The 16,887-nt window shown below is 38.8% G+C and overlaps 1 protein-coding gene across 3 annotated transcripts in view; it reads right to left on the bottom strand.

The window, feature by feature from the left end:
* IPP (intracisternal A particle-promoted polypeptide) overlaps nt 1–14,719 on the bottom strand; it is a 39,121-nt gene extending 24,402 nt beyond the window's left edge. Inside the window, exons 1-4 of one of the 3 annotated variants that reach the window (XM_047084854.1) lie at nt 14,383–14,719; nt 8,881–9,312; nt 2,080–2,235; nt 505–672 (exon numbers count right to left, since the gene is read on the bottom strand). In XM_047084854.1, the coding sequence (XP_046940810.1) occupies nt 505–672; nt 2,080–2,235; nt 8,881–9,312; nt 14,383–14,674 (1,048 nt within the window). In that variant the 5' untranslated portion in view covers nt 14,675–14,719. The remainder of the gene's footprint in view (nt 1–504; nt 673–2,079; nt 2,236–8,880; nt 9,313–14,382) is intronic. The other 2 variants (XM_047084857.1, XM_047084858.1) reach the window with 2 other exon arrangements.
* Between the last annotated feature and the right edge of the window lie 2,168 nt (nt 14,720–16,887).

Here is a 16,887-nt window from a genome sequence, read left to right as displayed (position 1 = left end):
TTTATTTTATTTATTTTTTTTTATTTAAAAAAAATTTTTTTTAACATTTATTTATTTTTGAGACAGAGAGAGACAGAGCATGAACAGGGGAAGGACAGAGAGAGTGGGAGACACAGAATCTGAAACAGGCTCCAGGCTCTGAGCTGTCAGCACAGAGCCCGACACGGGGCTCGAACTCACAGACCGTGAGATCATGACCTGAGCCAAAGTCGGCCGCTTAACCGACTGAGCCACCTAGGCGCCCCTGGTGCCACATTTTATAAACAACTTTTCATTAAAACCAAACTAAATATTCTGCCTCGTGATAAATCACAGTATCCCTCTGGTCTGAAACATTCAATATCTTGTGTTTCCTTTTTCTTTCTTCCATTCATTTATTCATTAAATATTTATGGAACACAATCATATCTATGTATACCCCATAGTACCTAACAATATACATAAGGCATATATACAGCCAACTTATGGCTAGAGACTAATAACAGAAGACATTTTCATTATTACCTCCAATAGCGTAAACCATCCCTCCCAGAACTGCTACTCCCAGCCCACATCGAGCCTGATGAAGTGAAGACACAGTGGTCCAGTACTGGCTAAAGGTGTCAAAACGTTCTACACAGCTGAGGGCTCTGCTATCACTCCAACGACCCCCCTGCAACCGAGTATATCCACCTGAACGAAGGAAAGGAGATACACAGCAAATCCTTTATTTAAATATGCAAATGACAGACATTAAGTAATTAACTATTTCATAGCAAGGAATAAGTGCTTTAAAGCCTGCCATATATACGTATTTTATTCTTAAATGCACCAAGTCCTGAAAGATTATGGCTTAAATGCAATGAAGTCAACTACGGTGTTCTACCACCTGGTTTTGGTTCTAATAGAATGTCAGATAAAACATAAAAGGAGCTGGTTATCTGTCTAGTTAGGAATTTTCATCATGACTTCTATTAACATTTTTTTCAATTAAAAATAGTGAGTTGAGTGGTGCCTGGGTGGCTCAAACAACTGACTCTTGATTTTGGTTCAGGTCACAATCTCACAGTTCATGAGTCTGAGCCCCACATCAGGCTCCGCACGCTGACAGTGTGGAACCTGCTTGGGATTCTCTCTCTCCCTCTTTCTCTGCCCTGCTTTCTCTCTCTCTCTCAAAATAAATACACTTAAAAAAAAGTGAGTTGAGGGACGCCTGGATGGCTCAGTCGGTTGAGCATCCGACTTCGGCTCAGGTCATGATCTCACAGTCTGTGGGTTTGAGCCCCGCATTGGGCTCTGAGCTGAGGCTCAGAGCCTGTGCTCAGAGCCTGGAGCCTGCTTCAGATTCTGTGTCTCCCTCTCTCTCTGACACTCCCCCATTCATGCTCTGTCTCTCTCTGTCTCAAAAATAAATAAACATTAAAAATATTAAAAAAAAAAGTGAGTTGAAACCCTTGTTTAACTACACATCCCATCAGTAAAAAATCTTTAGCATGCATTCAAAAATTATGTATTTATATATTATAGCATATATGATATTATACATCTAATTACATACAAATTATAAATCATTTTACAAAGTGAATATAAAATATTATGTAAATAAATCTGGACAATCTGTCTCTATATGTCACATATTAATAAGGTTTAATGCTTTTTAAAATAAAAAAGAGGTTTTAATATGTTCATCAGATACTGTGAATTATCCTGTATACTCACACTTTAGAGACCACTGGTTCCTATAATCCCTAATCATCTAAAATACCATGAAGAGTCAAAAATTTTGAAATTTTCCTTATTTTTCACTAGAATTCACATTTTTAACTTTAAAGTAGTATTTCTTAAGTCAGTTATTTGACAATAATTGAGCAATCCAAGAACCCAACAATTGAGATCACAGAATAATAGATGTCAAATGAGCAGCTATTTATTCTTAGGTGTATCCACTATATTACACAATTTCTTAATCTGTAGTCTATATGTGAAATTAAATATGCCTATTTGATACACCTGCATATTCTGATGTGTAAAATAACAAAATATTGAAAGATTTTAATCCTAAAAAGAGATTATTTGTATCACCTTTTTAAAGGTTCTCACCTACTGCATACAGGTACTTTCTTGCTTTCTTCCGAGGTCGAACCTTAGATGTCTGCAGAAAATTACAAAATTTGTTCTCTTTGGAAGATTTGCACACCTCACAGTACTCTTTCAAAAGTGTTTGCAACGCAACACGAAGATTGAAATCGGACACTCCTAAAGCAAGTTTAACAAGATAATGTTTCAATCAACTTTTAAATAATATTCAAAAAACATGTTCTTATAAAGATAAAATACAAATACCAAAAAATAAAAGCTCATCATCAAGCAATGGTGCTTGTTTCCTACAATACAAATTTTATTTTTCTCATTATTACTAAAGAATATACTTTCCCTAAATCAGATTGTTTTTAACAATATGCTTCATTATATCTAATTTGAAAACACATGCATTAGGATTTCCAAAGATGGCAAAGTGAAACAGGATCACAATTATCCAACAAAATGGAAAAATAAAATAGCCCAATACCTACATTTACAACTTAAAAACAAAAAGATATAAAATTATGTCATATACTTTTAAAAATGATAGTCAAAGCAAGAAACAAAAGATTCTAGTGGAACGAGGTCCATCTCCTCAAAAAGACTTTGAGCATGATTGGGTAGATTGTTCCTGCACAAGGATCCTTAGCTGAGGTGAAGTGGGGATAAAAGTCAACCTGTGTCCCACTTGGCAAGCTCTAAGATCTTGCCCTGTGAAAGGGCACTATTTTCTAATTTGCACAAAGGCACCAAATATGCCAGCAAGGACTATCTCCAAGCCTTGAAGCCTAGAAGCAATATTGAGGAAACAAGGTCAACCAAGGAAATCTTGAGAATTCTCACTAATGCCTAATAATTTGGAAAGGTAGAATGAGCAGGTATAAAGCAGAACTGAGAAGTCAAAGAAAAAAACATTAAAAGAAATCCTTTGGGGGGCACCTGGGTGGATCAGTTGGTTAAGCCTCTGACTTTGGCTCAGGTCATGATCTTTTGGGCACTGGGCTCTGTGCTGACAGCTAAGAGCCTGGAGCCTGCTTTGTATTCTGTGTCTCCTTCTCTCTATGCCCCTCCCCCATTCGTGCTCTGTCTGTCTCTCTCAAAAATAAATAATAAAACATTAAAAAAAAAAAAAAAAGAAAAGAAAAGAAATCCTTTGGGCGCCTGGGTGGCTTGGTCTGTTGAGCATCCAACTTGGGCTCAGGTCATGATCTCATAGTTCATAAGTTCAAGCCCCTCATTGGGCTCTCTGCTGTCAGCACAGAGCCCTCTTTGGATGCTATGCCCCCCTCTCTCTCTGCATATCCGTGGCTCACATTCTCTCTCTCTCAAAAATTAATAATAAAACGCTAAAAAAAAAAAAAAAGAAATCCTTTATAGGGCCATCAGTAAATGTAGAATCACCAGAGCTTGCCATCTAACAGAGCACAGTACCAGCTAAAGTCCACACTAGTAAGACACATCCTTACCTGGGTTAAGTAAGCCCTGACACAAGATCAATAATTGGATTTGAGAGAGAGCTCAGAGCCCAGGTCCTTAAGCAAATATCTAAGCCTTACCAGATCTCTGTTCTTCTACCACCATCATACCTTTGGTTAGAAAGAAGTGGCCAAAATACAACACAGTCCTCAAATTTTAGATGTAAGAAACAAAGTAGTTACATTAGTAGGCAAAAAAAGGTGTCAAGGAGAATTAACTCTTACATTATCAGAACTAAACTGGTTTAAACAAAGTTTCTCATGTTATGCATAGATCTCATGTTGAGCAATAGATCAAGAAATAACAATTCGGGGCGCCTGGGTGGCGCAGTCGGTTAAGCGTCCGACTTCAGCCAGGTCACGATCTCGCGGTCCGTGAGTTCGAGCCCCGCGTCAGGCTCTGTGCTGACGGCTCGGAGCCTGGAGCCTGTTTCCGATTCTGTGTCTCCCTCTCTCTCTGCCCCTCCCCCGTTCATGCCCTGTCTCTCTCTGTCCCAAAAATAAATAAACGTTGAAAAAAAAATTAAAAAAAAAAAAAAAAAGAAATAACAATTCAACTATTAAAATATATCCCAGGAGGGGCGCCTGGGTGGCTCAGTCTGTTAAGCATCCAACTTCGGCTCAAGTCATGATCTCGTGGTTTGTGAGTTGGAGCCCTGCATCAGGCTCTGTGCTGACAGCTCACAGCCTGGAGCCTGCCTTGGATTCTGTGTCTCCCTCTCTCTCTGCCCCTACCCTGCTTGTACTCTGTCTCTCTCTCTCTCACTCTCTCTCAAAAAGAAATAAACATTATATTAAAAAATAAAATAAAAATTAAAAACTAACTAAATAAAATATATCCCAGGAAAAAGAAAAGAAGGAGATTGAAGAATTCAGTCTGGAAGAAAACATTAGCCAAAAACAGAAACAGACTTGCCATAAATGCTTCACAGGATAGAATTACTTAAGAATATAGATCCTATTGGGGTGCCTGGGTGGCTACGCATCTGGTTGGTTAAGCATCTGACTCTTCACTTTGGCTCAGGTTATAATCCCACAGTTCGTGGGATCAAGCCCTGCCTCAGGCTCTGCACTGACAGTGCGGAGCCTGCTTGGGATTCTCTCTCTCACCCTCTCTCTACCCCTCCCCCACGTGCATACTGTCTCTCTGTCTCTCTCTCTCAAAATACATAAGTAAACATTTAAAAAAATATAGAGACCCTATTTAAAAAAAAAATACCTGGGTGGCTCAGTTGGTTGAGAATCCAGCCCCCTTTTTTTTAATGTATTTATTTATGTATTTATGTATTTATTTATTTATTAACGTTTATTTATTTTTGAGACAGAGAGAGACACAGCATGAATGGGGGGAGGGTCAGAGAGAGAGGGAGACAAAGAATCAGAAGCAGGCTCCAGGCTCTAAGCTGTCAGTACAGAGCCCGACACGGGGCTCGAACTCACGGACCGTGAGATCACGACCTGAGCCGAAGTTGGACACTTAACCGACTGAGCCACCCAGGCGCCCCTGTTTTTATTTATTTTTGAGAGAAAGCATGACAGTGCGAGCAGGGGCGGGACAGATGGAGAGGGACACACAGAATCCAAGTCAGGCCCCAGGCTCTGGGCTGTCAGCAAAGAGCCCGACACAGGGCTCAAACTCACAAACCACGAGATCATGACCTGAGCAGAAGTCAGACACTTAACTGACTGAGCCACACAGGTGCCCCAAAAGAACTTCATTCTTTCTTTCCTTTTTTTTTTTTTTTTAAAGTAGAGAGCTAGAGAGAGAGAGAAAGAGAGAATCCCACCCAGGCTCTGCACTCTCAGCGTTGAGCCTGATGCAGGGCTTGAACCCATGAACTGGGGGATCATGACCTGAGCTGAAACCAAGATTGGATGCTTAACTGACTGAGCCACCCAAGCGCCCCCCTCTCTTTTTTAAATATTTGAGAGAGAGAGAGCAGGGGAAAGCTTTTGCCCTATTCCTAAATTCTCATGATTCCACAGAAATGTGTCTGGATAATTTCTCTTTTCTTTTTTAGCATTTAAATACAGTCAGTCTTCATTATTTGTGGACTCCTTATTTGGGAATACATGTACTCACTAAAATGCATTTGTAACCCAAATTAAAACTCACAGAGCTTTCCTAGTCATTCACAGATATGCCACAGAGTGGCAAAAAGTATGAATCACCTGACATGCATGTTTCCAGGTGAGAACTGAACAAGGTGATGCTTTGCCTCTTATTTCAGCTCTCATACTATAAACAAATGTCCTTTTCACAGTCTCTTTAGTGCCATGCTTTTCACATTTTTGTGCTTTGTTGACTTCATTGTTAAAAATGACCCCACGCCTACTTTTGAAGTGCTGTCTAGTGTTCCTAATTGCAGGAAGCCTGTGATATACCTTATGGAATTAATACATGTATTGGATAGGTTTCATTCAGGCATGAGTTATAGTGCTGTTGGCCATGAGTTCAACATTAATGAATCAAGTATATAAATTAAATAAGGTGCTTCTGATAGACACACACATAAAACAAGGTTATGTATTGATCATCTGGCAAAAATATTGTGACCAGAGTAAGAACTTACCCAGTATTTCCCCTAGGAACAATGTTTCAGTATTTGCCAATTCAAAGTTTGTGGCAACTTTACAGAGCATAATGACTGTGAATAATGAGAACTGATTGAGTAATATATGTGTATTAATAAAAGATAACATTCAGAAAAACCTACAAAATTCTGTTAACACTGTTAAGAGTAGAAAAAAACTAAAAATCCACATTAAGTATAATTTTTTTCTTTTTTTTAAGTTTACTTATTTATTTTGAGAGAGCACAAATGGGGAGGGGTAGAGAGAGGGAGAGGGAGAGAGAATCCCAAGCAGGTTCCTCTGCACTGTCAGTGGGGAGTCTGATGCAGGGCTCAAATTCATGAGCCTTGAGATTATGACCTGAGCTGAAATCAAGTCACAGGCCTAACCGACTGAGCCAGACGGGCACCCCCATATTAAATATAATTTTTTCACAGAATTACACCCTTAATGCTAGTGGTGTATTTAATTCATAAGAAGCTCATTTGCGGGGCGCCTGGGTAGCTCAGTCAGTTGAGCATCCAACTTGTACTCAGGTCATGATCTTGCAGTTCATAAGTTCAAGCCCTGCATCAGGCTCTGTGCTGACAGCTCAAAGCCTGGAGCCTGCTTCAGATTCTGTGTCTCCCTCTCTCTGCCCCTTCCCTGCTCAGGCTCTGTTTCTCCCTGTCTCTCAAAAATGAATAAATGTTAAAAAAATTAAAAAAAAAAAAAGAAGCTCATTTGTAACTCAGTCATATCCTCAAGTTTCAATGCACAACAAGGGTAAGAGCTTCAAATCTTAAAACCAGGTCTAAGGTAGGTGGTTTTTTTTTTTTGAATTAACTTTTTTTTTTTAATTTACATCCAAATTAGTTAGCATATAGTGCAACAATGATTTCAGGAGTAGATTCCTTAATGTCCCTTACTCATTTAGCCCATCCCCCCCTCCCACAACCCCTCCAGTAACCCTCAGTTTGTTCTCCATATTTATGAATCTCTTCTGTTTTGTCCCCCTCCCTGCTTTTATATTATTTTTGCTTCCCTTCCCTATGTTCATCTGTTTTGTGTCTTAAAGTCCTCATAGGAGTGAAGTCATATGATTTTTGTCTTTCTCTGACTGACTAATTTCACTTAGGATAATACCCTCCAGTTCTATCCACATAGTTGCAAATGACAAGATTTCATTCTTTTTGATTGCCAAGTAATACTCCATTGTATAAACATACCACCTCTTTATCCATTCATCCATCGATGGACATTTGGGCTCTTTCCATACTTTGGTTATTGTTGATAGTGCTGCTATAAACATTGGGGTGCATGTGTCCCTTCAAAACAACACACCTGTATCCCTTGGATAATACCTAGTAGTGCAACTGCTGGGTTGTAGGGTAGTTCTATTTTTAGTTTTTTGAGGAACCTCCATACTGTTTTCCAGAGTGGCTGCACCAGCTTGTATTCCGAAGGTCTAAGGTAGTTTTTAAAAATAAATTTAGGGGGCGCCTGGGTGGCGCAGTCGGTTAAGCGTCCGACTTCAGCCAGGTCACGATCTCGCGGTCCGTGAGTTCGAGCCCCGCGTCGGGCTCTGGGCTGATGGCTCGGAGCCTGGAGCCTGTTTCCGATTCTGTGTCTCCCTCTCTCTCTGCCCCTCCCCCGTTCATGCTCTGTCTCTCTCTGTCCCAAAAATAAATAAACGTTGAAAAAAAAAAATTAAAAAAAAAATAAATAAATTTAGGATGCCTGGGTGGCTCAGGTCACGGTTTTTGAGTTTGAGTCCTACATTAGGCTCTCCACTCTCAGTGCCAAGTCCACTTTGGATCCTCTGTCTCCTTCTCTGCCTCTCTCCCACTTGTACTCTTTCAAAAATAAACAAACATTAAAAAATAAATAAATAAATAAATAAATAAATAAATAAATTTAAATATGGGGTGCCTGGCTGGTTCAGTCAGTGGGCAGGTAACTTTTAATACTAAGGTTGTGGGCTCAAGCTCCACATTGGGTGTAGAGAGTACTTAAAAATAAAATCTTAATTAATGAATAATTTAAATACATATTATCATTCTTCTAATATAACAATTTAAACTATTTTATACTATGATGAAAAGTATTTTCAAAGTTTCATACCTAAAGATAATTCAAAGGCTACTTAGAAGCTATGATACTGTATCAATATAAAATTCATTTTTATTATTTTTTTAAATGTTTATTTATTTACTTAGAGAGAGAGAGAGCATAAGCAGGGGAGGGGTAGAGAATGGGAGACAGAATCCCAAGCAGGTTCCACAGGGAGCCCAACTCAGGGCTCAATCCCACAAACCATGAGATCATGACCTGAACCAAAATCAAGAGTCGGACAATTAACTGACTGAGCCACCCAGGAGTGAATATAAAATTAATTTTATAAAGAGAAGACTTACAGGATTTATTGCGTTTGGGTTTTGTTTTTAGCATATGCATTCTCCTCAAATGACAGGTTTTGCTGAATTTATCTTACACTGAAATATAATCAGTATTACCAAAAACAGCAGTGGTATTTTAGCTCTGTCACTGATTTTATTTATACCTCTAATCTCCCTTAGTATTTAATCTCGAGAAAGGTATGTAAAGGTTTGATTAAAATAATGGCTACAAATACTGAATACCACTATCCACAAAACACAAAAGTTGTATCTTGCATATAGTAATCATTCAATAAATGTCTGCTATTGGACTGAAAAATGAAAACATTATCACATTTCAACAGAAAAAGCCACTGGATATTGACTCATTTGACAAGCAACAAAAAAATTACCTTCAATATACTTTAAAAGCCTCTGAGGAGGTAATAAAGGGAATCGAATTGGTTCTAGCACTTCCACCACATATTTTCTTCTTTTTCCCAGATCCTTCAGAATCCATTGCATTGCAGCTAAGAAGACCTGATATTCATCCTCAATACTAAGCTCTTCGCTTCGCAAAATTTTGATCAGTTGATCTTTTGTAAGTGCCAGGAACTCTTCCCCACTATGAACCTCCAAGAAATGGACATGAATGTAGTTTTCTGTGAATTCCAAAAGATCATGGCAGGCAATTTGCTCAGAGAACTGAAAGATCCCAATGCAGTTCAGTGGATCAATTTGTCCTTTCAGAAATTCACAGCAAAGATTAACAACTTCAGTCAACTGTAGCATGTCTGCTGCAACAATCAACTCCTGGACATTATTCACGCCTATGTTCACTATACCTAGGGAAGTAGGGAGACAAATTAACCAAAAAATAAAACAAACATTTGACTTATGGTCAAAAAGCATTATTTATTTAATATAATTTAATATATTAACTGATAGCTTAGTGTTTGCAGAGTTGATAGATGCTAAGTAAAAAGCAACAGGGTGCCTGGATGGCTCAGTTGGTTAAGCATCTGACTTCAGCTCAGGTCATGGTCTCATAGCAGCTCAGAGCCTGGAGCCTGCTTCAGATTCTGTACCTCCCTCTCTCTCTGCCCCTTCCCTCCTCGCACTCTTTCTCACTCTCAATCTCTCTCTCTCTCTCAAAAATAAATAAACCTTAAAAATAAATTTTTTAAAATAATTTTAAAAAAAAGCAACAAAGGATTTGTAGAAAGAGCAGAAAACTAAATGATGATAATTAACATTTATGGAACACTTACAGTGGATAGACACATTAATTGTTTTAGACATTCATTTAACTGTCACCACAATCCCATATAATAGATATTATTTTTTTCTTTTTCTATCAAAACAGAATCAAAAACTTTAAATAATTTGTCACCAAGTCACATGATCAAGTGATGGGGGTAAGGACTGCTATCAAAGTCCATGCTTTTAACATAAAGCTGTTTAACATAATGCATCTAACATTTACTAAGGCACTGGGGTGAGTAACGCAGGGTCTCCATCTTCAATTATGATAAAGTGCCATACAAACATTAATTTTTAATACTAGGTATAATCAGGAGTCTATACCATATGAGAAGTTTTAAATACTTAACATTTAGTAACTATGTATACCACTCTCTTTCTAGATGGCTTCACTTTCATATATTTACATATGTGACTTTGAGAGAATACCAAATAGTCAATTATATTTAGAAGGAGAAAAAAAAAACACTGTAATTCTCCTACCTGATAAGGATAAAGTCTCAGTTCAATCTTATACTTGCCCTTCATCCCCTTTATGATATTCACTCCACTAAACTATTTATCTAAAGTTTGTATTCCCAATAAGATTTATAAAGTCTGTTGGGGGGAAGGTTTTTCCCTTCTGTATTCTCAATGCCTAGCACCCACAGGTGTTCAAAAAATTTTTCTTAAATAAATGAATGGCCAAAGAGATTATGGTAAGAGGAAGAATATGGCTTGTTGAATGCAAACGGGGATTTCTGAAAGTATAAGAAATGGAATCCACCATGGGAGCAAATGGTAGTGGCTGCAGAGAAAATGGAGGTAAGACTTAGTTGAACGAAATGAGAATTCACTACAAATTTGGACAAGGTAAGATTATGGGTTGTGATCTATGAAGACTGAATGACTGTTACTGGATAAAGCCAAGAGTTACTTGAGAGCAATACAAAGAATGCCCTATAACTTAATAAGGCTTTATAGCTTACAAAAAGTACTTTTACATTTATTAAAATTTATCTCATTTAACCTTCACATGAATTATGAAATGCTATCCTCACTTAACAGCTAAGGAAAATGAGGTTCTCACAAGCTGATTTCAAATTTGTAAGTACCTAACTGCACTATCTATAAAGCTCTGTGAAGGCAGAGGCTCTGCCTATCTGGTGTACTATCATATCCCAAGTGCTTAGCTCACAAAAAGTATTCATGTGGAGCTCCTGGCTGGTTCAGTCAGTAGAGCATACAACTCTTGATCTCGGGGGTTGTGAGTTCAAGCTCCACATTGGGCATAGAGCTTACCTTTTAATTTTTTTTTTTCAACGTTTATTTATTTTTGGGACAGAGAGAGACAGAGCATGAACGGGGGAGGGGCAGAGAGAGAGGGAGACACAGAATCGGAAACAGGCTCCAGGCTCTGAGCCATCAGCCCAGAGCCTGACGCGGGGCTCGAACTCACGGACCGCGAGATCGTGACCTGGCTGAAGTCGGAAGCTTAACCGACTGCGCCACCCAGGCGCCCCTAGAGCTTACCTTTAAAAAAGTATTCATAAATATCTGTTGAAAGAATGAATGATTGACTAAAGAAATGGAAATGCCTTGTATCAAATAGCTAATTAGTGACAGAACTAGATCACAAACCCAGGTTATTTGATTTTAAGTGAAGTATATAAAAATCTAATGTGAGAAAAATCTGTTAAGATCTGTTAGAACTGGGAATGGTTAATAAAGAATGTATAGATAGGGGCGCCTGGGTGGCTCAGTCGGTTGAGCATCCGACTTCTGCTCAGATCATGATCTCACGGTTTGTGGGTTCAAGCCCCGCGTCAGGCTCTGTGCTGACAGCTCAGAGCTTCAGATATTCAGATACTGTGTCTCCCTCTGTCTCTCCCCTGATCACACTCTGTCTCTCTCTCAAAAATAAATGAGGATTAAAAAAAAAAAAAGAAGAATGTATAGATAAATCCAAAGGAGAGATCAATAGAATAACAGGTTTTGCTGTGCCCACATCCCCCCAAAAGGAAATGCTATTGCAGTGAAAGAACATGTTTTTTAAGAACAACTTATATCAAAGACTGCAAAGTTCCCTGTCCAATAAATACTCAATATCCATTTTCTTTTCATCCTTTACTAAGAGAACCTTGATTTTGCTGTGGGTGTAATTGTACTCTGCTGCAAATTACATTTCTTAGTCTCCCTTACAGATAGGGATGAGTTATTTACTATTTGGCCAATGGGATATATGCAGCAGTTACTGGGTAGGGCTAACAGAAAAAGTTAAAAAGAGCATAGACTTAGATAGCAGGCCCTCTGCCTTTTCCCCTTCCTCCTTCCACTGGCTGGAGTTCAGCAATACGAGATTAGAAGCTACAAGCCATATGGGGCGCCTGGGTGGCGCAGTCGGTTAAGCGTCCGACTTCAGCCAGGTCACGATCTCATGGTCCGTGAGTTCGAGCCCCGCGTCGGGCTCTGGGCTGATGGCTCAGAGCCTGGAGCCTGTTTCCGACTCTGTGTCTCCCTCTCTCTCTGCCCCTCCCCCGTTCATGCTCTGTCTCTCTCTGTCCCAAAAATAAATAAACGTTGAAAAAAAAATTAAAAAAAAAAAAAAAAAAAAGAAGCTACAAGCCATAGATGGTAGAGCGAAATGTTGGGAAAATAATAGGATGCTAATGACATCATGAAACCACCCTACCATCCTTGGAATGCCTACTATGAATTCACTTTTGTGGAAAAATAAATTTCTATCTTGTTAAGCCACTTTATATCTTCTACTAGTAGCCAAATGCTATTCTTAACTATTTTAACCTTAAATTTCAGTATTCTAGAATGCTGTTTCTCCCAAATATGCTCAGTACTATTTATTTCTCTGGGTTTTGCTACTTTTTTTTTTTAATGTTTTATTTATTCTTGAGAGAGAGAGAGAGAGACAGAGCATGAGCGAGGGAGGGGCAGAGAGAGAGCGGGACACAGAATCCAAAGCAGGCTCCAGACTCCAAGCTGTCAGTACAGAGCCTGACGCGGGGCTCGAACCCACAAGTGGTGAGATCATGACCTGAGCCAAAGTCAGATGTTCAACCGACTGAACCACCCAGGCGCCCCTGGGTTTTACTACTTTTTATCTATTTGATGGAAGTGCTAATCACCAGCAATATGATGACAGTACCGGGAACATTGTCTTTCAATAAGTATCTCTTGTTGCTACCCTTAAACAGAGGCAGAATAGACACTTTGTAGTATTGCTTCTGTTTTTATGTAGTTCACTAATTCCATCAGATTAATCTGTGTTAATTTACATTTTGGAAATAAAAGAAGCAGGGGCATTTATGAAACAGTTTTCAGCTCACACAAATCATTTAGAAAAGGTAAAAAAAATCCTTCAACGCTAATTTGTACATTAGCCAATAGACAGGGCTGCATTAAAGATAGTAATTTTTAGGGGCGCCTGGGTGGCTCAGTCGGTTGAGCGTCCGACTTCAGCTCAGGTCCTGATCTCGCGGTCTGTGAGTTGGAGCCCCGCGTTGGGCTCTGTGCTGACAGCTGGGAGCCTGGAGCCTGCTTCACATTCTGTGTCTCCCTCTCTCTCTGCCTCTCTCTCACTCATGCTGTCTCTCTCTGTCTCAGAAATAAACATTAAAAAAAAATTTTTTTTAAAAGATAGTTTTTATAATCTCCAATTTAAGAGTTATTTTCTGATATCTTCCAAAAAGCAATATGAGGAACACAAAGAAATGACCTTTTGTCATTTTCCAGGCTTAAATACCATGTGTTAAATAAACAATATTTTATCAGATCACATAATTATCTCCCATCAAGTAGTCCTTTAAGCATGATGACCAAACACAGTCTTTATTTTCAAACATGTTTTCTAATTATAAAAGTAATATATATTCACCACAGAAAAAAACCTTAAGGCATAAAAGTATAAAAATGAAAATGACACATTTTCCCACAGACATACACTGTATTAACACTTTAGTGCATTTCTTTTTAATCTTTTTCCCATGTATATTTATGTTACCTATCATATAAAACTTAAACTTCATAGTTTTTGTGTGCATTTTCTAAGGTCATTAAAACTCTTCAAAAACATTTTAAAAATAAAAGTTTTAAATAAAATATATACATGCTGATTGTAAATCAGAAAAAAAAAACAGAAAAAGAGGGGAAAATAAGGATCATCCATATTCCATCATCCAGAGATAAATACTTATCAACACTCTGGTCTTTTTCCTGTGCGCAAATACAAATAATTTTTTCCTTTACAAAACTAGAGAAGTATTTATATCCAATTTTTTTTCATTTTATATATTGTAAACACTCTTCCATAATATAATTGAAAAATCTAAAAAATATTCCATGATATATACATGTGCCATGATTTATTTAATCATATATCCTGAGAGACAATTAGATTGTATTCAATTACATATTATTGTAAATAATGCTACAATAAACATCCTGGTACGTAAACATTTGCCTGCAGCACTAATTGATTACTTATGATTCCTAGAAAAGGAATACTAGGTCAAAAGATAGAAACCTTTCAAACACTGATGATAGCATATTGTTAAATTACTTTCCATATAAATTGTATCAACTTATTTATATTCCCATTGCAATACCTGAGTGATTACACCACTCTTCACTCAAAGCTAAAGGCTCACTTGACATACCTGTATATATGAAATCTAGAAGTATTTGAAAGATTCCAGCTTCAATTCCTAGAATCTGTACAACATCTTTTGAGGACTCTTTCATTCCTCCAGTAAACAAAGCTGCAAAGTAAGGGCTACTGGCAGCCAACACCAGCCGATGAACTTTAAAAGTTTCCTTCCCAACTTGCAGCTGCACATCACAGAAATGCTCTCCATTCCTCATTTTATTGATCTGGGCCAAGATGAGTTGGGCATGTTTATCCGATGAGAAAGGACTATCACCAGCCTTGGGACAGTCCTCATTAGCCATGATGATGACAGATTAATTAAAAGAACTGTTGCCCATAATCTGGTCCTATCCTGAAAAACAAAATAGGAGACCAGACAACGTATTTTTGTGCTTAACATGTCTTCTATTCATACACATATCAAACATTGACCATGTTCAAGAAGCTTATAATCTAGTTAGGGACATAAAACACACATGTGGGGTGCCTGGGTGGCGCAGTCGGTTAAGCGTCCGCCTTCAGCCAGGTCACGATCTCGCGGTCCGTGAGTTCGAGCCCCGCGTCAGGCTCTGGGCTGATGGCTCGGAGCCTGGAGCCTGTTTCCGATTCTGTGTCTCCCTCTCTCTCTGCCCCTCCCCCGTTCATGCTCTGTCTCTCTCTGTCCCACAAATAAATAAACGTTGAAAAAAAATTAAAAAAAACAAAACACACATGAAACAAATAAGGACTAAACTATGTGATACTTTCTTAATAGGGTTTCAAAGAAGGGAATAAGTAATGGGGCCTAAAATAATTGGAGGACGCTTTACAGCAAAAATAGGACCTGAGAGGGGTGCCTCGGTGGCTCAGTCAGGTAAGTGTCCGACTTTGACTCAGGTCATGATCTCGTGGTCCGTGGGTTCAAGACCTGCATTGGGCTCTGTGCTGACAGCTCAGAGACTGGACCCTGCTTCGGATTCTGCGTCTCCCTCTCTCTTTGCCCCTCCTCCACTAACACTCTGTCTCTCAAAAATAAATAAACGTTAAAAAAAAAAAAAAGAAAGAAAGAAAGAAATGGGACCTGAACGATAAAGATTAACATATGAAGAGAGGAAATAAGCCCTTCTGGGTGAAGTAAAGAAAATAAGGCACAAAGGCATAAGTTTTTGTATACTGTAGTAAGGGAAGAACATACTCTAGTCAGAACAAATTTTCAAAAACCAATTGTGGGAGTGCCTCAGTTGGTTGAGCAACCGATTTCGCTGCTGTCATCGCCGAGTCCTCTTTGGATCCTCTGTCTACCTCTCTCTGCCCCTCCCCTGCTCATGCTCTAGCTCTCAAAAAATAAATAAACATTAAAAAAAAAAAGTGATCAGGCCAACTGTTTACTTATAATCCTTCAATTTACACATTTCTCTGAGCACACAAAGCCCTTCAAATCTCACCTCTACCTGTCCAGTCCTATTTCCCATACTACTATTTGAACTTAATACCCCAACAAAACCTAACAATTTGCAGTTCTCTAAAAGTGTCTCTTTCAAGGCATCCTTCCTCACCTTTTCCTTTGGGATCTTTGCTATAATTCAAGACTCTGTTCAAACATAATTTCCTGCAGAACCATCCCTGTTCCTCTCTCCTCTGGATTTGGTGCTCACCCTAAGCTTGCCTATTTTACAGCCTATATCACACTTTACCTTGTCAGATACTACCACCCTACTCCCTATAGATGCATATGTTCTCTGAAAGCTCCCTGAAAGACAGTCCCTTAAAGGAACAGAGTATCTTTCATAGCAGTAGCGCCAGTATCTAACATATATGAGGTTTTCAACTGTTTATGAAATGAATGAATACAATGAGAAATAACAATAGCTTAGGTTGTTTTTATTTGTTTAACTATGATAATTATTCCACACATTCTGCCAATTGTAATTCTCACAATAATTAAGAGTCTAGAAGAAAAGATACTTTTATTTGAGGAGTGCCTGAGTGGCTGAGTCGGTTGGGCATCCGACTTCAGCTCAGGTCATGATCTCACCACTCATGAATTCAAGCCCTCCTGCATCAGGCTCTGTGCTGACAGCTCAGAGCCTGGAGCCTGCTTCAGATTGTGTCTCCCTCTCTCTCCGCTCCTCCCCTGCTCACGCTCTCTCTCTCTCTCTCTCTCAAAAATAAATAAACATTAAAAAAAATTAAAAAAAAATAAGATACTGTTATTTGAAGTGAGAGATAAAGGGGCACCTGGGTGGCTTAGTTGGTTGGGCGTCTGACATTGGCTCAGGCCATGATCTCACAGCATGAGTTTGGGCCTGGCGTTGGGCTCTGTGCTGACAGCTCGAAGCATGGAGCCTGCTTCAGATTCTGTGTCTCTTTCTCTCTCTGCCTCTCCCCACCTCACATTCTCTCTCTCTCTCTCTCAAAAATAAATAAACATCAAAAAAAATTTTTTTTGAAGTGAGAGAGAAGGAAACTGAAAAAGTTTCCCAAGGACACAGTGTTAGTATAACAATACTCTCAATATTTGAATCTAAGTCTTTTT

This window comes from Lynx rufus, unplaced genomic scaffold, assembly GCF_022079265.1.
Source record: "Lynx rufus isolate CCGP_SWC_20201006 ecotype Redwood Valley unplaced genomic scaffold, mLynRuf1.p SCAF_2, whole genome shotgun sequence".
Classification (NCBI taxonomy): domain Eukaryota; kingdom Metazoa; phylum Chordata; class Mammalia; order Carnivora; family Felidae; genus Lynx; species Lynx rufus.
Note: the sequence above shows the minus strand (reverse complement) of the source record. Positions and strands in the feature narration are given on the sequence as shown.